This window comes from Ambystoma mexicanum, chromosome 10, assembly GCF_040938575.1.
Source record: "Ambystoma mexicanum isolate Mex_15411 chromosome 10, UKY_AmexF1_1, whole genome shotgun sequence".
NCBI classification, from domain to species: domain Eukaryota; kingdom Metazoa; phylum Chordata; class Amphibia; order Caudata; family Ambystomatidae; genus Ambystoma; species Ambystoma mexicanum.
This window is the reverse complement of record NC_090932.1, coordinates 1,188,235,468-1,188,258,731: the sequence shown is the minus strand read 5'-3', so window position 1 is coordinate 1,188,258,731 and position 23,264 is coordinate 1,188,235,468. Positions and strand designations below refer to the sequence as shown.

Sequence of the window (23,264 nt, the reverse complement as noted above, 5' to 3'; positions counted from 1 at the left end):
CTTAGGATCCTGGTGTGGATAGTTTTGAAACGAGCATCGTCACTGAATGCAATTGTAGTAGTAGGGGGTTTTATCCTAGCAGGCGAGTATACCAGGAAAGAAGAAGATGATGTAAAGTACTGTGGTTGTGGTCAAAAAGGAACTTGTTAAATGTCATCACCTTGTTTCGATGAACTGTTGCATTACAGAAAGTGAATTTCAAGCTATCCTGACTGAAGGGGTTCTTTTGAAGAAGTATGATGTGCTAATATTTGCCTGGTCTTTGGGAAGAGAACAATGTTCTTTCTTTATGAACTTGTGTTTTGAGGAGAAGACCTTTTGCTTTGCCAAGCAGGAGACAGTGGAAAATAATAGCCGCCTTGATTTATGAACACGCCTTTGTACAAGAGCCATTCATTTTGCCAAGTGGAAGGATATATTGAATGCAAAAGACATTTGGTGCTACGTTGAATGGAACTTTGTTGTTATCCAGAACTTTTTTGAATCTGAACATTGGTCAAGGTATTCCTGAAATGATCCATGGGAACAGAATTCAACCCTGATCAAAAAGAACACTGTTTAAACCTTTTGAGTTTTAATTGATATTTTATTTTGTGGAACTGAAGACAGCCAACCAATCCTTGTATAATTTTCTTCTGTATCTTAGTGCGAAGGGACAGAGACTTTTTGGACACTGGGTCATTTTTCTTTAGTCTTAGTTTGTTAGGCACAGACATCCTTGTTAGGCTACTGAAAGAAAGGCATTAGTCCCACCCCTTTTTATTAATAGTCCCACCCCTTTTTATTAATATAATGGCAACTTGTGAGAAGATCTTGCCTATGTGTCCATCTTGCATTTCTTACCCCTCATAGAACACTTTGCTAGAGGTGTAAAAAAAGGCTAAGAGCCTGTAGTTGGCCGGGTTATCTCTGTCAGCGGACTTAATTACTGGTATCACTAGCAAATGTTTCCTGGACTGAGGTATTTTATTCTGTGCTATAATGATAGTAAAGTAGTGATGTAGAATTTGTGGCCATAGTTTTTAGAATTTTAAGCCCAGTTATAAGCGCTTTGATGTCTTCAAACCCATATTCATTAATGTCAAATAGCTTTAGGGACATCACAAGGCACAGCTTGCTCTATGCAGCTTATTTTATTTATATAAGAGGTCCATTTGTAAGTTGTTAATACATTGATTAAGGAGCTATTACCTTTACCCAAACTATTATTTACCAAGAAATGGATATGGGCCCTAGAAGTGGAACTGACCTTGCTGGGCTCTCATATTGTAAGCTTGTATCTATTGGTTTGTTGGGGCAAGGTCACAGGTTTGTGTTGAGGTGCAGCCCACACCTCATTTGTTTGGTAGAGAGAAAGAGGGGTCAACCGGGATACCTCGCATATTTCTTAAAAGAATAATTTGATTTCCACGCCGATGCCTCGTGTTTTGTGCTTGGAACAGCAATTTCTGTTTAATTTTGTCTTAATTTTGACTAGATATGTGAAAATACAGTGTGGGCTCTTGTGTGCCAATGGTGGGCAGCCAACACGTGTTTCGACCTGTAGGTTCTTTTCAAGGCTATTAGATTTGCTCCTTCTAACAAACAAAACTCAGGAGAATGGCCCCCTTCTCCTGATGGATGCTTCTCACACTTCTCTTCTGTAGGCTTTTGAGTTTCTTGTAAATATTAAATTTTCAAATATTCTCTTGTTACTTTCTGCACCAGTCCCTGTAGTTCTCTCTGCAGACGTTTGACTTTCATTTCCTCTTTAACGATTACTTTAGCTGGCCTTTGTCAAATCCTTTGATATGCCTTAATATGCTCTGGGTATTAGTGGAAAGTGTCTTTGCCTATTGTAACGAATCCCAGGATGTCCTCGCTGCTTCCGAAGGGGGGGGCGCTCCTTCCCAGGAGGCCAGGGTGGTGAGGCTTCTACCCGATAGTCCCCCTAGGAGTGGTATTAAGCTGGCGGATCTCATGGGAGGGGAAACCCCCTTTGGGACCAGTGATTACCATATCAGGAGAATGCAGTATCTCTGCCAAAAACCTGACCCGAGACTCTCTCTCTACAACAAACCCACCCCTCCTTCATCTCCTCTCTATCCACCCCTACACTCATATACCATGTACTTTTGTAGGCCAGCAAAAGTAGAGAGTACTGAGGCGAGGAAGATCCCTAGAGAGTTACAACATCATAACTTAGTACTGGGACGAGGAGGAGGCATGGAGCAGTACACAATAACTACCAGAACCACTGTGCCCATTCTAGTCGACAGAGGATTGGAAGAAGCCACATTAAATGAAAAGAAGGACTTGACAAAGTGTCAAGCCCGCCCGTGAGGAACCGCGAGATGGAGAACGATCAGGAAAGAATTGCAGACCAGGGAGTTGAGCAAGGAGAAGGTCGCTGTCAAGCTGGGGAAGCCCTACTGCTGACGGCAGGCGCACAGGAGGTCACAAGAAAATCAGACAACAAAACAACGTGCGCAGATGAGTGGGGAGGTGCCGGGGCGCTGTTAAGTAGCAGAGACAGTCCAAGGGGGCAAGTAAGCCAATAGAGCCACGTGAATGGGTCTGGGACCCTAACAAAAGTCAAGGCAATTGGAAAGCCTAATCAGGTGAATAACACTTGGCAGAACAGTGAACTAAGTTCAGAGGAGTATTGGTGGAGACTGTCAGTGATAGTCTGGGACCCGCACCCATATGAAGAGAAATGTGAAAGTGATAAATAATACATGCAGTACTTGGCAGGCGAGTAAACCAGGTCTACATGTGACAGTACAGCTTTGGAGTGCATCCAGGCTGTTCTTCATCACAGTACCTGGAAGGAGGAAACCAGGTCTGCCAACCAGGGTCAAGGACCCACCACAGCTTGCGAGTACATCCAGGTTGTTCTTCATCGCGGTCCCTATTAGAGCGGAAACTAGGTCTGTCAAGCAGGGTCAAGGACCTACGCCACTTTGGAAACCCATCCAAACTCCTTTTGTTTTGGAACTGTGCCTGGTGAAAAGGGACCAGGTCTGACAATTGGGGTCAGGGACTGAAAAGAAGCTTGAGAAGGGCAAGCAGGGGGGTGGAGTTCCCCCAAAAATAGTTGAACAAAAAGCCTAAACAAGCAGGGAAGGGAGATATTCCCCAATAATTCAATATCTTTTTTTTATTTTATTTTTTTAAAATTTATTTTCAAAAAGTTCATAACAGAGAAACAGTTTGTACATAATATAACATCATGTGATAATCATAACAAAGCCAACAGAACTATATACACCAGAAAACCCCCCTCTCCCCAGGAGTCACAAAACAATCAACAAACTGGTCTAATATAGTAAAAGGAATTTACCTCAAATCTTGTTAAATAATGCACTTTTCTTATCTCTACAATACAGCACCTTCTCCATATCCGCTAAAGAGTGCATCTTCGATATCCGTTCCTCAATAGTAATAGGGTTAGATGCTTTCCAATGTCTCAAAATTAGTTTCTCCCCCACCATTGTCCCTCGAAAGATCCATTTCTTCTGAGAAGTACTCGGGTCATCCAACAAATCCTCATTACCCAACACTATTGTCTTAAAATCCATATGAACCTTCTCCTCCAAAATCTTTTCACAGATCTGGTCAAACTCAAACCACAAGCCTCTCACCCTCGAGCATTCCCACAGCATATGCTCCAATGTGCCCACCTCATGTACACATGCCCAACATTCAGAGCTGTCACTCATCCCTCTTTTCATCATTCTTTCAGGTGCCCAGTATGTTCTATATTCTTTATCTGACGAGACCTATCAGCAAGACTCAAAGAACACAATTTCACATTCTCACAAATACGTGTCCAATCATCCTCCGTAATATCCTCACCAATTCTCCGATTCCAATCCAATCTCAAAGCATCATTAGACCGATAGTTCGACACAACCTGTCTATAAACATAGCTAACCAGGCCACATCCACTCACTTCAGGCACCCAACCAAGCATGTCTATGTTGATTCTCTTTTCCAAATCCACCTCCCCCACCGCCTTCCTGATCTTCCGATAGTCTGTCAAACAAAAAGTAGGAATTTCAAACTTCAACCGTATTTCCCTAGCCGTCATCCAATTCAAACCATTGAACAGATCACTAATCCAATGCACCCCTGCTAGATACCAATCCTGCCAGAACAAAGTTTTCCCTTCATGTGTAATGCTCGGGTTCAGCCAAATTGAAGCACTTGGATCTCTTAATTCGTTGAAACCCAAACACTCACACAAGTCCACCCATGAGTTCCGTAAGCTCCTAGTCAGTAGGCCTTCCACCCTTGCTTGAAGTGCCTTACTGGTCAAAATGGCCCTAGGCGACAAAGGGCCTATATGGCTAGACTCAGCACATATCCAATCCACATGTTCCGATTTGGGAAAATCAAATATATTCTGTGACATAAAAGCCAGATGGTATGCCTTGAAATTAGGGACCCCAGCCCACCCTTAGACAAAGGCAATTGCAATTTGCTAATCTTCAGTCGTGGAGGTTTATTATCCCACAAAAAGTCCTGCATGAGTCTATCTAACTCACGCCAAAAATGCTTCTCAATATCTAAGGGGATCATACTCAGAACAAAATTCACTCGAGGAGTCGACATCATTTTTAAAGCATTCACCTTCCCCCAAAGGGAAAGGTGCAACAAACTCCATCTTTTCAAATCCGATTTGAAAGTAGTGCACACCATCAACATATTTTCACTCACAAAATCAGCGACATTAGGAAAAATCCAAACCCCCAAGTACAATAGTTTTTCAGCACACCACTTGAATCCCAACCGGGTAATAAATTGTTTGTCACACAACGGCACTAATGGTAAAACCTCTGATTTTGCCCAATTAATCTTGTATCCAGAGCACTGGTGAAAAGCTTCAAGACTGTTCATAAGGACCGGCACTGATTCACCTAGGTTCTTGAGGACCAATAACAAGTCATCAGCATATAACCAAATTTTTTGTAGCATCCCCCAACAACTTATGCCTTGTAAACCTACCTCATTTGTCAATGCTATAGCCAAAGGTTCAATACTCAGTACGAATAACAAAGGAGACAATGGGCAACCTTGTCTCGCGCCACGTTCTAATTCAAAAGGTGTTGACCTCTGACCATTAGTTTTGACATCATCCGTAGGCCTGGTATAAAGTAGTTTAATCCAAGAACAGAACTGAATTCTAAAACCCATCTTTTCCAATACTTTAAACATAAATCGCCAGTCAACTCTATCGAATGCCTTTTCTGCATCAGGTGATAGGACAGCCGAGTCTTCAGACAACTCCGACGCCTTTGCGATAGTACTTAGCAGTGTCCGCATGTTACTGGACGTCATCCTACCTTTAACAAAACCAGATTGATTCTGATCTATCAGCCCCGGCAAAAGATTTTCCATTCGCAGAGCTAGAATCTTAGTCAGAATCTTATTGTCCACATTGATCAAACTAATTGGTCTGTAGTTGGACGCCAGTGTCTCATCCCTGTTTTTCTTCAGAAAGACCGAGATAGTTGCATGTCTAGTAGAGTCTGGAAGTATACCCCTAGCCTTGGAGGTCTTATACATATCCGTCAAAAGTGTGAATGCTGAATTAGGCAACCACCTATAGAATTCGACTGGCAATCCATCAGGCTCTGGAGACCTACCAACATTCAATTTTGATATTGCTAGCTTGACTTCATCCACCGAGATATCTTCCTCCAGTAAAGTAGCTTCCTCACCTGAAATTACTGGGACCTGAACCCCTTCAAGGAAGGTTAACAAGGGCATGGCTGCCTATACTCCTACTGAGGCCCTATGTGTTGTTTTCAATTAGGCTTCAAAAATTCTTTGCGTAGTCTGTCTTGCATATCACTTATTCCTGAGCTTTCTTTGCCCTTCACTTTATAGTATTCTTTCTCTGTTACTTCTCCCTTAATGTTCCTTTAGTCACCGGGTGTGTTCTCCTTTTCGTACAAGACGGTGACCCACGTTTCATTGATCCCTCTCTCAGGGTTATCTATGATCCTTCCCCTTATATTAACACTGTTCAAGTTCATCAAGTTTAGATTTATAATTTCGTCACTGGTACTGCGATGAGTCTCTGAGCATGAGCAATGGGTTCTGCATGGCTTCCCTGTTCTCCCATTCTCCCCATTACCTTTTCTCTGCTGGAGGAACTTCTACTGTGCCTGTACTGGCGTGGGACCTTCTCCTTCTCTCGGCTTCTCTGTCAGCTTTCTTCCGCCGGCATCTTCTCCTTGCGGTTCTCTTGCTCTCTCTTGGTGTCTTGGTCACTCAAGGGGGGACCGAGTATTTGCCAATTCCTGAACAGTACAGTGTTGTTGTTGTTAGACGGGCAGGCTGCCAACCATGGCGTCCTCATGGTAATGTCAGTGGTCTGGGCTTCTTGTTTACGCTGATCTTCCAGCGTTTGTTTTCCATGTTCAGAGCATTTCTGAATGTCGAAGAATCTGCAGCTTTCTCCAGCCCCTCCTCCTTCAACTCTTAAACTACCAGGGTCCTCCCCTGCCTGTGTATGTATTCCTCTCTCTCATTTGCTTTCATCCCGCACTCTCTCTTCAACCTCCTCATCCCAATTGATTGGAATTTTTATTTAAAGAGACATTTTCGTTTTCTTCCTGGCATTACATTTATTGCTCTTCAGCCAAGTCGCAGGACTTGACACTTCTTTAGATATTAGATAGTCCTTTATATGCCATCATGTGAAATGGTTTAGGAAGTTCCACACAGGGGGGGAGTTTGTTTGTTTGTTTATTATTTGTAATGCGCCGAAATACCGTAGGTTAACAGGGCGCAGCAGATACAGGAATTTGCGAAACTTAGTTAAAGACAATAAAATATATACAAGGCATGAACACAATAATAATGAAAGTAAGCAGGAATATATACATATATACAGTTAACAGTTGTGTATCCAGTATGTCCAAGTGACAAGTGGGAGTCTCTCTCAGTGAGGTTCCACTTGCCTCTACCCTTAGGGAGGGTATTGCGGAGCAGGCTCACCTCCCTAGCCTCAAAGGGGCAGGGGCTCCCCCTTGGGAGAAGGGAAGAAATCCCTCGATTCGTCACACTACCCTTATTACAGTCTCTATTCATATTTTTGTTCATTGGCCATATGCTATTCCTGGACCAGTAGAGATGGTTGCACTGTTCATTGACTTGGACCAATGACTACATAGATAGATACATCTGCTATTTCTTTCCTTTTGCTGAGTCTAATTCCTACCAGGGCATGGTTGCTGTGATCCATGCTTTTACGAGGCATGCTGTCCACTTTTCCCAAATGATTATAGCCAATGAACATGTAATCCAGCATAGAGTTGTACTTCCCGATGTTCCAAGTGGTGTTACTCACAGTTTCACCACTAGCCTTGCTATTCAGCATGACCATCTCATGACTTACCAGCAATATAGTACCTAATATACCCCCCTTATCACATTTCAGAATAGCAGAATATGCTTATGAAAGTCATTACCATAGGACTTAACGCAATGCACATTGAAATCTCCTCCCATAATTGTAACCGTATCCATTCTACTATTGTTATTTACACCTAAAATTTCTGCAATATTATCTAACATATCCTGTAGTAACGTACACTCTGGGGGTTATAAAAAATTGATCAGTAAGAAGTGCTAGTCTTTACTAAGATTGACCATGGACACGCGTATATAAGGGGAGGGTTTATGTTATCTTAATTCCTCATATTCTAGCTTGCTGCTGATGCCAATGACCTTGACTCCCTTGGGATGCCTGCTATCCCCTTTAGTGGCTTTGTTTATTAATAGACTAAACCAATCCAAGTGGAACTTGCTCAGTAACCATGTTTCTTGTACAAAAAAAATATATCTATGTCGCAAAACTCTCTACAAGAAGTCAGACAGCCTATGAAGTGCAAAAAAACCTCAAGTGTTCCAATAAAAAATTTCACAAAGACTTACAGCCAGGACTATGATTTAATATTCCTCTTTGGTAGAAGGGCAGAGGGCAGCCGTGCCAGTAGATGTCCAGATTTCCTTGGTGCCTGACTTCCCTGCACCATGCCTCTTCAGCTATCCTGTCCTCTTAGAGCACGTCTCTCATATCTCAGGGCACACGTCAGGTTTTCACCTGAGAGGCAGTACTCACAACAAAAAGATAATGCCCATGTACTTCCATGGGCTTCCATGTGCGATAATATGTACTACTCAATCTGCGTTGATTTACAAAGTATACGCAAAGACCTAGAAGGATTTGTTACTCATATCTCAACCTACCTGATTTCTTGTGAATTTAGTACTCAGAGCTCAAGTATCAGGGCAAACTACTCAATCTGCTTTGATTTGCAACGTATTAACGGAGACCTAGAAGGATTTGATACTCGTATCTCAACCTAACTGATTTCTTGTGAAGTTAGCACTCGACGCTCAGGTATCAGGGCAAACAGCGACAGCATTTTTTACCTGTAAATAGCCCCCTCTTCGCGGGAATCAAAAATATCTTGTATCATGAACCTCATACTAGGCCCATCAAAAGTGTATAGTTTGGTAGTACATTGCATCTTATTGTTAAAGCTAGGCATGACCGCTGGTCGTCTTGGCAGACCTGCCTCTTCCTGCATCCAATCAGCTTCAGTTTAATTGTCCATGTCCCGCCCTAATGTATGCAAAGATGCCATTGACAGTTCACTCTGCAACTTCTTTCTTAGACATTGCTCCACATGTCGTACCTTCAGTAACAATGGTTTTCTGTATTAACCGGCCATGTAGGTTGTTTGCCAACCTTTTCCCCTTTTTCTTACTTTTTTTCTTTCTGCATTCTTAGATCGAGGGAGCGGGGGGGAGGGGTGGGTCAGAGGATGCGACCATCCCACCTTTTCATCATCTCAAGGGTTCTATAAGCTCCACATCGGTTCTTGCGTCTTCTTGTCATTCCTGCTGTTGTAGCACCTTTGTGTTGTGTCTTGGATTACGGTCCTTCTTTTTTCTCTTGCACTGGCCCCCACTGACCTTCATTTGAAGATTAGCCTCACTTTGATTTTGCTCTGCTTCAGATGGAGTGGGTGTATTACAACTTTGTGAATGACATGTATCTGCAATTGTCTCCCAGATCACATCCTCTCCGGAGCTCGGCTCCGCTACCCCCATCCTCCCCTGCCTTTTGCACCTCACTTAGACTTGCCAACGAGTTGTGCAACTGTGGAGCACTGCAGGGTGACAGCCTTGTATCTCTGGGAGCAAGCGTAGAGGTGATGGTATGTATGCAAAAGACCTTTAATTCTGCCCAGCAATACATTACTCTGCATTGCCAGGCAACCTCGTTTACAAGATGCTCCAATGGATGGGAGCCAGCTAAACGGTATGCCTTGACACGTGGTGTAGACGTATATAGGCTTTAATAATGGTATATGTTTGGGGTCAGAGGTGCTAGTTCCGAGGTATCTAACAGGTTGCTAGTGGCAGTATTTGAGCAACTAGGCGTCATTACAGTCACTGTTTGACACATGCAGGTTTATTGGCACCATGGGATGGTATACATAACATTTTGATGTGCACATCAATGTGCTAAATGCCCTTTTAGCCGATGGCCAGTTGGAGCCTGCTGCTCAGGTCTGAGGTGAGAATTGTCAGTCGTAACTGGGCTTTATTTATGGTTGTTTTTCTGCAGCAGGAACTTTCTGCAGAAGGTCTCAGTGCTTTCCTTATTCCAGGTGAGCCCACGTGTGAGAGGAGCTCTTACTTTGGGTTTGCAGGCACTCCTGTGCACACTTGCACTCTGTAGAATGCACATCTAGCATGCTGCAGTCAGAAAAGGCGTGTTTATCCTGTGTCCAGGCTCCATGGCCAGCCATGAAAGTCATAGAAATAGATGTTATCATTGTCTGCTGCCTAATCGAGGACACGTGGCTGCAGAAAGAGCTTTTGGGGTGATGAGCCTCTAGTGCTTATCTTCCCTTATACACATTATGCTGTTGCCTCTGAGACGGTGTCTGGGCAATTTAAGTGTTTGTTTATACAGAAGGTGCTTTGTCCTTCACAGACATATCATCTACTACACGTAATGTGGCATATTAGGCCCTATGGCAAAGAGGTAAACATTGGATGCCACAGCCTGTCTACGCCACTGCCGAAGATCCTTAATTGAAGCAGAACATACCAACATCACCCTTACCATTAAAGGTCAAGAGCCAACTGAACTCACATTAGCACCCGGGCAGGGGGAGCAGCCAATCGGATGGAAGACGGCCTTGAACTGACGGTACAAGTCCGCATTCCAAGTCGCCTGACAGCCGGCTCCACCTGCCGTATTCTTCCCCCCACCCTCCGTCCCATTTTTTGTATTTTTTTTATCCCATCTACTTACCTTATTTCGTTGGCAGCAATAGCCGCCGCCGCATCCTCTCCTTCCCTTCGCCTCCCGCAGGCCGCCATGGAAAGGGAATGAGGGCTCCGTATGGAGCCCCACCTTCCCTTTCCACAGAGGACATCTTGGAAAAGGAATTTCCTTCATACAGCGAGATGCTGCATGTGTCCCATTGTAGGAAGGAAAATCCTTTTTGTTTAGCACCCCGGGTTACCACTTTGGTAACCCGGGGTGCTAATGGCCTTCATCCCCATTCCAGGTGCTTCGCATGGGCCGATAACTTGGGTTGCCAGGCCGTTATCCTCCGTTCCAGGAACAAGGGATGAACACCACAGTGGATCATAGGACCCAGGGCCACTGACGTTGCGCAAATTCCACATCATAGCTGGAACACACATGGAACTATCAAACATGCACATTCTATGCTCCCAGTACCACAGTTACATGGACACATAGCTTGAAGGTATCAATAAGAAACTGGTGTTCACTATTAGTAATATGGACCAGGGCAATATTTGGGAAAGAATACAAAGTACACAGCTGAACCACATTGCTAGTTGGAAAGACTTGCTATAATTACAAAGGGGCACATTTGACGTTTTTAATGCTAAGAGGGTGTCAGCTGTGATGGAGGCCCAGGGAGCTGTCTAGACGTTTAGGGCTGAAGCTCTAGCCCTGGCTGCACAGGAGATTTTGGAGGCCTCAGACTAGGGCAAGAGGCCCTCACAACCCTACATTCTCATTTTAATACCACAGATCATGACACTTCTGCATAGGCGCATTATAAATACCCAATACATAAATAAATAAATAAATAAATACAATAAATACAATAATTATGGCTTCGCCTCTCACTTTCCTTCCCTTACTGCATGTTGAACTGACTGGTCTCAAGGCAATTCAACAGTAAGACACTCTCGCCTGAACAGTGCAAGTTGACCTCCCATTTGTCAGTCTTAAAGACAGGACATAGCACCTTGAAATTAAATGTTTAACCTCTGATGCTTGGTTGTAGGAAAATGTTGCATTGTGTCTGTGTGTGGGTGGGCGTGTATTTGTTGAGTGGTGTCTGCTTTTTTCCTCCACCAAATATACAGATGTCTGTGTGTTCCTGATTGAAAACCCTTTGAAGAAGAAGCCACAGCACCACCTGTAGGCTAAATGATGTGGCACCCAACCTTGAGGTCAACTTCAACGAATCCACACACCACATATTGTCCTTCCTGATCCTCATTGCATCAAAGTCTGCATGAAGAACCCCTGGCAGGGTTTCAACATTCTTCTTAAACCAAACTTAAGGCTCTGTCTAAACAGCAGATGATAGAGTGTGGAGGGTGAGAATGCATTATTCAACTTTAGCTGTGTGCTCCATGTGAGAGGGGTTGTAGGCTTTTTGGAGACACTGGAGTATGTTGAAAATCATGGGATTCTGAAAGCGCATCCAATCTCATTTAAAAACAAAAAAATGTCATTGAACATTTGTATGGCGCCTATACACAAATGTTTCCAGGCGCCACAAGACAAGATGGAGGTGGGGATGGGAACATGGGAATCACAAAGTAGAAAAACAAAACAGTTATATTGGCCTTGTGACAATACTACCATGCAAGTGCCTGAACAAGGTGGTAAGTGCAGGGGAGGCGGGGGTAAGAAGTGCAGGCTGGGGAGCCCCCAAGGGAGGGGGCGGGCAAGTTCTGGGAGGGCCAAGGCAGGCAAGTGCTGGGTGGGCCAAGGCGACAAGTGCCAGAGGGAAGGGGGGAAGGGAGGAAGGGAGGATGAGTGCCATGGACAGGGAGGACCATGTTGGGCTGGTCCAGGAAAGGGAGCCCAAGGGCAAATGCTGTGTGTTGCCCCAGTGTGGAGACGTCCCTGCAGTCCCTCGTTACACAGCACCTGGTCCAGTTAAAATGGGGTTTGAGACAGATACTAAGGAAGGTGAAGTGAGCACCTGGGGTTTCCATCTATCAGGCAGCCCTTTCTGTAAAGGGTCATGCTTCCCATGCCTACTTATGGCAGTGGGTGGAGCCTCCAGACTGACCCCCTCCCCACACCTGCTGATTTCCAGATCCCTGTTGCACATGATGTCACACGAGAGAAGCAGGGTGTCATAATGGCACAGTGAGAACGTGTTACGCTCACCTGGTATCCACAGGGACGCCACCCAGCTGGGTTACTCGCTGGTATGCTTCTCAGCTTTGCCCTGATGTGGTCTGTGGGGAAGGTTCTGCCTTGTGGTAGAATTAGGCGTGCTCTCCGTCCTGCCTTCTTTGCAGGGGCGCGTTGTCTTTCATGGGCAAGTGCGGTCCAGTTACTTCACTGACGCCGGCCCGTTTGATATTGTTCAGGTAGGTCCTATTGCTGTTCTTTAGTTTTGTTGCTATCCTGTATGCCTTTCTTTGTTTAAAATGCCTCTTTTTTTCTCCCTTGGGTATGCAGAGCTTCAGCATGGCGAACTGGCTTAGTTAAGCCCCGCTGGTAAATGATGGCGCATTAAGAGCGCTATGATGCGGTAAGTAAGCTCTATGTGCAGCGCTGCAAAGTCTTGCCTTTGCTAACCTGTGTTTTCCTTCCTTGTAGGTCGCGATGTTCTTCAGCGTGAGTGGAATGTCCGGAGTGGTGCCAGCCGAGAGGCGACCAGCCAGGTAAGCCTTTTGAGCAGTTCGTAATTTGTAAATGTCTCTACAGCTTTCTATAATGTTGGCTCTATCTTCCTCTTTCAGGTTGTTCTGTCCGGGAGGTGTGCAGATTTGAGGAAGCTGTTCTCAGTAGCTGCGAGTGTTTAAAGATGAAAACTGCAGGTAAGATGCTGCTGCTAATGATGTTCATTTTGTCTCCTTGCAGGTTCTGCTTCTCCGAAGTTCGAGGGAATAGCTGGACACGGTGAGCGTCACGTTGCAAGCTGCAAAGTAACACGAAGCATGTTCTGCAGTCAGGGTGTGGTTTACATACCCCAGGTAAAGTAGTACCAGAGAAAGTAGTTCCAGGCCTGCTACACCCAAAACACTAGACCGCATAGCTTGGTTCTTAGGAACCAAGCTATGTGGATGCCTCCATGTTGGCTGACAATACAACAAAGTAGTTCCCAGGCACATTGTTGTTCATGGTGTATGAGCCTGGCGCCATAGGCGCCAGGACTGGCGCTATGAGGGCTTTTGAAGAGGATGCCAGGCTCTAGAGGCCCGAGTCCTGACTCCACCTGGCCAATGGGTTTGCCAGAGGGGGTTTTGGGTGAGGGTCGTGACAGAACGTGAATTGAGAGCTGTCTGCACAGGCCAGTGGCAGGCCTGCGGTCCACCATGTACAGCACCTCTTTGCTTCCCCTAGAACTACCTCATATGATTGGCATGATATGTAAGGTACACAAATAAGGTTATTATGATTCTCGTAGCTGTCAATATTGTAATTTGCTTCACCCGTAGATAAACAGAACCATGTAATGTGCTTTCCCTTTAAGGCAATGTTCCATTTATCTTGTATGTTACGAACATGGCAACGAACCATTTAAACATGTAATGTTGACTAGATATTCTTGTAATGCTCACGTGATGTTTTCCATATGGGCATGACATGGGCATGTATATGTTTGACTAGCCCTCAACTGCAATCAGTGCTTTGGAATTAGATACACCTGTATACACGTTCCACCCCTCATTCTTTAAGTGTATTGTCCCTATATCAGCTGGGTGAACCCCACGCCAAATTCAGTTGAGGCCTGCAATCACATATCTACTGACAGACAAATCCCACAGCGGCCCACACCCAATATGTGCTGAATATAACACAGTTGGAGCCAATTCTGCCCAAAAATGTCCATGCTCATGCAAAAGCAAACGTATCTTGCAATGTCTTTCTCGTGAAGGGCAATACACTGTTTATCACAGGGTTTCAGGCTACAGTCTGTGGAACTCCCAGACAACATACAGCGCCCGAGGCCATGACAATGTCAGTTAGGCGCTGTACAAATGTGACATCCCAGTCTCAAGCTCAAAACTCATTGCACTCTTTATTTTTTTCTGTTTACCATTCCTCTACTTTTTACGACTTTATTCACCATTCTATATAGAAGATTTTTCCATTAATGTCCCTATGCAAGTGCAAAGTTGTAATAGGAGCCTTAGTTGCTAGCATAGGGTGAACAGAATAATAAAAAAATAAAAAAAGTGACAGGCCATAGACATAGAAGTAAGACTACAATACAACTATAGTTGTGCCAGGGATGAGAAGGGGTACGAAATGGGGGCGTGAAAAGCATTCACACCCCCATTTACGCGCAGGAAAAGTTGCGCCGGGACCCGATTTCAGGATTTTGAAATCGGGTCTCGGAAAGAAACGGGCCATAGCCAGCCAGCCTTCCAATCCCCAGACTGGGTTTGGAAAATGAAAAAACTCCTGGGACCCCGGACAGAAGGTGATTTCCCCGGATTATCCCGGGAAAACCAGGATGTCTGGTCACTCTATGCTAGTAGTGTGAGCAGATTTAAAAAGTAAAAAACCGGGACATAGCAACTAACATAAAGGTTGGACTAACTCTTGAAAGAGGCTGTCAAGGCACTACACTTCAGTAGCGTTTGGAGGAGAAGGGGGGGTTTAAGTGTTACTGTTCAAAGAAACACATTATAATTAACTGATCACAAACTAACACTATCTTAAGTTGTAAAATGCAGCATTTCTTCTTTGTGAGATTGAGCATTCCTTCTTGCCTGCCAGCTATGAAGACAGACGTCATTTCACCAAATTGCCAGACGTAGCAGAAGTGACATCACATGACCCTTGACCTCTGATTTCACCCTACCCCAAAGTGATATCACAGTAAGTGATGGACCGCGACCTTTCACCCCTTGACAAAACAGGAAGTGGCATCACATAGCATTGTTCCTAAGTACACTACGAAAAAAATATGGTTACGGTATCGCTATAATGTGATATACATTTCATACAGGAATGGATTGCCATATGTATCATTAAGATCCGTGTGTATAGGCCTATATTACCAAATTACTGTGAATGCAAGCAGACGTCCATGGCCAAATGATAATGATGTGTTATTATATAGTACTTACGCTTAAGCGCTTCATATAGAACAAATATACATACAATATCACCCAGCCTGTGTTGGTACTCATTTATCGACCTCAGAAGGATGAAAGGCTGCAATGAGGTGTTTAAGAACATACTAAATTAGTGACTCACCTGCTGAAGTGTGCCTGAAATAAACTTTTAATGAGTCTAGCAATTATTGCATAGAATTCCAGAAAGACAAATTATTTGCTATTCCTATTGTTTCTTATTTAGGGTCACTGCTGAAAGTGTTGGACTTGTGAAACCCCTGTTCTTTATTTTTTTTTTTAACAGGCCTGAACAAGAATGCCGGCCACTCCAGAAGCAAAGAGCCGCATGGTGCTGGCCACAGCCCAGGACCTTGCATTAAACAAAAGAAAAAAAAAGAAAAATGTTTTCTTTTTTTTCTTTTTTTTTTAGGGGTAGCAAGAGAGACCTCAGGGGTCGCAGTTGCGACCCCTAAAAGACGTCCCTGTATGAAGAACTACTACAAAAAATACAGGACAACTGCAGTTTCCAATGGGAACATGATCTTGAGAAAGGGGGATAGAGCACCAAAAACCTGGACAGTCCTGGCAAAACCTGGACATCTGTTCACCCGAGCTGCAGTGGTCGGAAGTGGGCGGGAGCGGTGCGCCTCTACTAGTTCTCTATTACGCTTTACTGCTCCTATACTTTTATTTTAAAAAGAAACCATTCTGGAATGGTTTTGTTTCAAAATAAAAGTGTAGGAAGCAGTTGAAACTTGCACTTCAGTGCACTGCACTGACCATTCCTTAAACAGCAGGCACATTGGTTTGGGGTTTTGTATTGTGTGTGGGAGGGGGTGCAGTGATAGGTTTTGTGGGGAGCTGGGGCAGGCCAGCGGGGAACATAGCGCCACTACTTATTTTCATACACTTCGACCACTGCCTAGTTGCTAGTCACTTAGACTAGTGCAATGCCCTGGCTGTAACACCTTGTCACGAGTTGCACTGTGCTTCCACCTACCCTTTCCCCTGCCGAGACCACGGCTCCACTACTTTTTTCAGTACACTGCTTCCACTGCTGCCGGCGCGTGCTTTGCTTACGGCCTGCTCATCCGCCTGTCACTTGCCGTCTCTGAAGACGCAGGAGTGGCTTCCTTGGCATGAAACCCCAGTTCCTGTATATACTCCTTGCGCCTTCCCTCTCCCTCTCCCTCCCCGTGGCATGCTAAAGGCAGCCTTTGAACCCCGAGGGCTTCAGTTCATCTCCCAGCGTTGGCTGCTTCAGCAGCGACAGCCTGGCATTCCCTCCCAGGCGAGGGACACTCGAACAACAGCTGAAGCAAGAGCCAGCCGCCATGACGCGTGCCCCGGCTGCCCTGGCTGCTCTCTCGGCCCTCCTCGTCGCCCTCCTCTCGCCGGCATTCGGTAAATATAACTTTCTTTGAGGCTCTTAATATCATTGGACATGATGAGCTAACCTGTTCGGAAGGGACTTTATCCCGTGAATCATTGCCGCTCGTTCCGTTTTGCTGACTCGGCAACTGCGGGCCTTTACTAACAAATGCGGCCCCTGCCGTGGTCAGCTGCCACCGGTGTCATTCCGGAAGCGCGCCTCTGTCGGAAAGTGCCGAGGACAGACTAGGGACTTCTCGCGGAGTGACGGTCTTGGTATTAGAGGCAGTGAGAACGACCCTTTATTTTACACCCCCAGCAAAGTTGCAACAATTTAAACTGTATTGTGTTAACGGTACATTTCTCTCTTTTATTGTGCTCGCGCGCATGCCCTGGCCAGGACTATAACACCATGAATGCAACGATAGTACGGTTTTCATATGCGATCCATCGCACACTCTTTCTGAGTTTTTACCTGCAGCAAGGGGGGGGGGGCGGGCAAGTTCTGGGCGGGCCAAGGCGGCAACTGCCAGAGGAAAGGGGGAAGGGAGGATGGGGGGTTGAGGGGGCGCCTATTCTATGGTGCCCTTCGCGCCTCCTCAAGTCCAGCCCAAAGAGCAGGCCTGTCATTGGCATCGGTATTCTGTCCTCTTCTAACAAATGTGGAGGAGTGTGGTACTGAGAGACTTCTGGACGTGGGCTGAGGTTCAAGCAGATGGCAACCCAGGAGCCCAGCACTGGCTTTAGAGGGGGGTCGACCCCTGCAACGCTACAGGTGCCCCTGAGAAGCTACTGGCAGGAGTCCGGGGCCATTGGCGTGCCCCGACTCTTTAAACCGGGGTGGCCCAAGTGGGGCACTGACTTGTGCAGGGCGGCATGAAGTAGGGGGGCGCACACACACACAGTGCTGCCAGAGAATGACCCTAGTTCAGGATAATGGGGTGGCCAATCAGATTCCAGGGGTAGCACGTGTCACCCCAGTCCACTTGATGTCCGGGGCTGCAGGGAAAGCAGGTTTAGAGCTTTGCTCTCAGCAGGGAACCTACACACTGAAAACTACACTCACCCGAGGATGAGCTTCGTGGAAGTCACTTACTGTCAGCCAAGTTTGGGGGCCTACTAGGGACCAGCGGGGTTCTGGGTCCCCATCACAGACTACTGCTCCCAGCCGTTCACTGTGGCAGTCTGAACCCAGCTATTGCTGCATTTCAGCGTGGCTACATTGCCACAGAGCTCTCCAGGTGCAGAGCAGGTGCTGCATTTCAGCGTGTCTACATTGGCACAGAGCTCTTTGCCACAGAGCTCTCCAAGTGCAGAGCAGGTGCTGCATTTCAGCGTGGCTACATTGCCACAGAGCTCTCCAAGTGCATAGCAGGGCGACCGCTCGGGGCGCCACGCCCCCCAGGGCGCCATATGCCCCCACCACGCCAGGTTGGGGGAGTCTTTCAAGGGCTCCCCCGAGCTGGCATTGTGGAAGAAGGCGCGGCAGGCAGCCTTTTGCTGTTAAGAGCACGCGTCACCGCGGGTGCATTTAACAGCAAAATGCGCCATTAGTCCCCACCACGCCAGCTCGGGGGAGTCTTTCAAGGAATCCCCCGAGCTGGCGTAGTGGCAGAAGGTGTGGCAGGCGCCTCATTGCCATTGAATGAACCTGCGGCGGCGGGCACATTCAATGGCAATGGGGTGTTAACGCGCCCTATTCACACTATTACCTCCTCGCCAAGCGAGGAGGTTAAAAAAAAAAAGTGGCTCCTGGCACGCCCCTTTCAGTTAACCAGGAGCGCCGAAGGGCGAGGGGTGGGGGGCGCCAATTCGCCCAGGGCGCTGCTGCCCTTAAGGCCGGCCCTGATAGCAGGTGCTGCATTTCAGCCTGGCAACATTGCCACAGAGCTCTCCAAGTGCATAACAGGTGCTGCATCTCAGCGTGGCTACATTGCCACAGAGCTCTCCAAGTGCAGAGAAGGTACTACCCAGAGGAACCTCTTGATGATTGTCTAAGGTGGCGCCAGCAGAGAGGTTCCAGGGGAGACCATTTTAGTCCCAATACCATAAAATCCTTTGTTTCACAGTCCCCTTTCTCCTTTGTGTGCCCGCATTTACCTTCTCACAGCCCCCTCTTGTTTTTGGCACTTCGTCGAAGCGTATGAAAATAGTGGAACCATATTCCCTGCGGCCCTGTACTCACTCCCCACAAACCCCATCACCACGCCCCCTCCCACACACAATACAAACCCCCAAACACATGCACCTGCCGTTTTGGGGAACGTTCATTGTAGTGCACTGAAAGTGCAAGTTTCAACTTCTTCCTACACATTTATTTTAAAACGAAACCGTTCCAGGGACGTCATTTGGGGGTCGTCTCCCTTGCGACCTCTAAAAAAAATGCAAGCTCCTGAGCTGTGGCCAGCACAATGTGGCTCTTTAATTCTGGAGTGGCTGGCTTTCTTGTTACGGCCCCTTAAAAAAGAAGAAAAATGAGAACATGAGGGCCACAAGTCTAACACTTTCAGCACTAAATAAGAAAGAATAGGAATGCCAAAAAATGTGTCTTTCTGGAATTCTATACAATAATTGCTAGACTCATTAAATGTGTATTTCAGGCACACTTCAGGGGGTGAGTCACTGATTTAGTCTGTTCTTAAACGCCTCAACTCAGCCCTTCATCCTTCTGAGGTCGATAAATGGGTACCAACACAGGTTGGGTGATATTGTGTGTATATTTCTTCTATGTAAAGCGCATAAGCTTAAGTGCTATATAATAACACATCATTATCATTTGAGTCTGCTTGCAATCACAGTAATTTGGTAATATGGGCCTATACACACTGATCTTAACGATACATATGGCAATCCATTCAGGTATGAAATGTATATCACATTATAGTGATTTCGTAACCATATTTTTCATAGTGTACAATGCTATGTGATGCCACTTCCTGTTTTGTCAACGGGTGAAAGGTCGTGTTCCATCGCTTCCCGCGATATCACTTTGGGGTGGGGTCAAATGACATCACTTCCTGTGATGTCATCAGGGGTCAAGGGTTGTGTGATGTCACTTCCGCTACCCCTGGCATTTTGGTGAAATGACGTCCCTGAACCATTCTGGAATGGTTTCTTTTTAAAATAAAAGTATAGGAACAGTAAAACTTAATTTTAAAAAGAAGAGGAACACCGTTCCCAACCGCTCCCACCAACTTCGACCACTGTCAGTCAGCTTGGAGCTTCCAGATCGCTCCCTCGATGCTCAGGGGAGGGGACCTTTAGGACTATCTTTGGAAGGAGCCTCCACACTTTCAGGGCATGTATGAGCACATCTCATGTCAGCGCACAGCCATACAGTGACTCATGTCTTCACAAAAAATGCTCTGTGTGCCGGGTCACATTATTTACAGTGGAGTAACTTTACTGATAATGTTGGGGAGGGGGACATGCCAACTGAAAGAAAGGGGCCGGGTGGAGGAAGGGTGGATGGTGGCTCTGAGGGATAATGCTAAACTACGACACCACAAGAGTCCCCTGCCGATGCTCTGTCATAACTTGATTGAAACTGGTGGCGTATCTTTAAAATTAAATTCTAAAGACACACCAGTCTTCTGAAAGTTATAACAATACCACATTGTGTCTTTAGAATTCACTGCATTGACACAACAATGCCAGTCTAGCCAATTAATAACACACACCATGCTTGCTTTATCAAGATGCCCAGAATAAAGTCAAGTCACAGTAAGAAAGGGCTAGACTGGCGGCCCCAAAATGCCAGTCTGAGTATAACCATGTAATATTTCATATTTGCCTTCTCGATGCCCATAAACAAATGCAATTGCCAAGTACCTCGCGTGCACACATATACATACATACATATATACATATACACACACACTCAAAATTCATACCCATTCACCATGGACAGCATCAGGGCCTTTCAACCTTTTCAAATAGAAGAGGCCTCGAACCTCAGGGGCGGCCGCCAGCACCTGCCCCATGATGCCAGTCAGCACTCAGCGGTCTTGTAACACAGCAATATATTCATTTCTCTCTATTTTTGTTCTGGGGCTTAAAATGTGCACTTTGCAGCGCTTGCATTACAAAGTGCATTTCTTCTTCCCACAGGATACACCGAAGTGTTATCACTTCATTGCCTTTTAACACTGGTTCATCCACATCAGCCACTTGCTGACAAATAAGGGTTTAGAGCTCTTCAGTGGGAATTTAGTGTTTAAGCTCCCTGCTGGCTGGCCGCCTCGAGATCATTTGCAGCTATTAACCTTATCTGTCACTATTGTAATTTGATTTATTTATATTATTTTTTGATTTATAAGGTGCCGAAGCCCGCAGGCATCAGGGTGCACAAACAAAAACACAGAGGACAAACATAAGGGCACAGGACAAAAGTGCAGGAAGAACCAGTGCGCCATGGAAACGGCATTAGTTCAAGGTAGAACTACAGGTGCCTCAGACTGTTTTTGCTCTAAGCATGGGGCCCCCAACTGTCATGTTAAAAGTGGGCCCACATGCATCTTCATTCCTGCCTGCCAGCCACCCATCCAGTGACACAACAACATAAAATGTCTCGGGAGGATAGTTCAGCGGCAACGTGCTCGCCTTGGAAGCAAGATGACACAGAGCAACACTGGTTTGATCCCCGGGTCCGCGCTTAGAAACCTCTGGGTATTAAGCGTGTTATAAATAACCTATCATAAATAACCTATCATACGACATTCACAAATTTCATTCCACCCAGAACATACAAAAATGCATTATTTATCATTCATTCAGACACAAAAGTCAGCACCCCCGAAATGTTGGGCTACAGTGACTCGACCTGGCTGAACTACATTGCCATGGCAGGACACGACCTGAAAAACAGTGCTGGCGATGGGGGAGTTCACTTTTAACAAGGACCTGGCAATTAGTAATAATTTAACGCATTTCCTTGTTAGCACCTGAGTTTGTATGCATACATTTTTAGGCAATTGAAATCATGATGAGTGACTTGGTACTTGCATGTCAGGGGAGTGAGCAGGGCATGGGAGACAGAAGGCATCTCATTCTCACAGTTTTTAAGTGTGTGTTTCTGACACAGAGAGTCGACAGCTTTCAACATTTAAGTTGACTAGAATAGTCTCATTAGAATATGCAGATGCACCCACAAAGTTTGCCCCTCTCCTGCCGACTCCCGCAGTCTCTAAAAGTTAGCCCCTCACTACAGACTTAGCCTGGAGTCAGGGCTGGCCCTAGGATTTGCGGGGCCCTGAGCGGCAAAAGATGTGTGGGGCCGAAAAGGATGTCAGAAAATATGTCATTAATATCCGTAGGGATTAAATAAACTGATGTTCAATATATGAATTTTAACTGGTAATATTACGGTTGTAGCAATATCAGGAGTGAGGCTTATTTTGGAGTAGCTGACCAAGTGAGCTGAATCATTTGTAGGGATGGGGGCCTCAAAAGATAATACTGTGATGCGGAAGAGCAGGGCAAAGAGAAATAAAGACCGTCGGTAAGTAATCCAAACATACCTAATGTGACTGCACGTTCCAAGTATGTAAGGGCAGGGATTGGCCCTGGGCCAGACAGGGCAAAGTGCTTTTGCTGCAGGAGAGTGCAATCGTAACAAAGCCTATTTCCCGGAAAGGTACTGAGGCAGTCTGAGTAAGCAATTCTGCAGGTCTTCAAATCTCATCAATAGGGCTCAAGTCCAGAAAAAAGTGTGGGGGGATTATTAACATAAGAACAGGGACTGAACGTATCCTAAAGTGGAATATGCACATTTAATTCAACTGCCCTTTACTAATAGGAGAAAATTCAAAATAGAAATGAGCATTGTCGTTCACCAAATTAATCAATACCCGGAAAAAAAAACAATACAGATAGGAGATTTTCATGGAACACTGCTGCAAAGTATAAAAGGTGTGCACCCTTTTAACCCAAAAATCTATAGTGAAATATTCAATGGAAAGCAAAATACCAATGCAAAACATGTGCTTTGAAGACACTTTCATGGCGTTTTGTGGGGTAAAATCCTGGTGGGGAAAAAACTTGAGCAAACAAGCTTTTTTGCATGCTGGCCTCAAAAACACCCAAGGGGGATGGAGTCGGCACTGTGAAAAAGTGAGCGGATGCTGTCAAGCCACATGTAATCTCAACTTGTACCCTGAAAATCAACAAAGGACCAGGGAGAACATCTCTTCCCACATGCATGAACCTGGTAAATCATCACAACAAATGTACCCTCTGATCCTTTCCCACCTCATCACGACGTTTGGCTTTCAACAATACTCTGTTTTGTAAATCGGACCTATAAATTACACACATCATAATTAAAGTACTCCAGCAATATAGGAATCCTTATTGAAATATATCGAAAAATAAGAGTACAAATGTTGCTTTATTTTCACTGCATCTCAAAGACTACAAATACCAGAATGCAATTCCACAAAATTCTAAAGAATGGCTGGTAGGCTGTCTTGAAGACTTAACCATAACAAAAGATAAGGCTATATGGTAAACTTTTG

The 23,264-nt window shown here is 45.5% G+C and overlaps 1 protein-coding gene across 2 annotated transcripts in view; it reads left to right on the top strand.

Moving 5' to 3' along the window:
• Positions 1–16,577: 16,577 nt before the first annotated feature.
• LOC138492163 (uncharacterized) overlaps positions 16,578–23,264 on the top strand; it is a 1,449,912-nt gene continuing 1,443,225 nt past the window's right edge. The window contains exon 1 of one of the 2 annotated variants that reach the window (XM_069619173.1): positions 16,578–16,782. In XM_069619173.1, coding sequence (XP_069475274.1) covers positions 16,713–16,782 — 70 coding nt within the window. In that variant the 5' untranslated portion in view covers positions 16,578–16,712. The remainder of the gene's footprint in view (positions 16,783–23,264) is intronic. The other variant, XM_069619172.1, reaches the window with a different exon arrangement.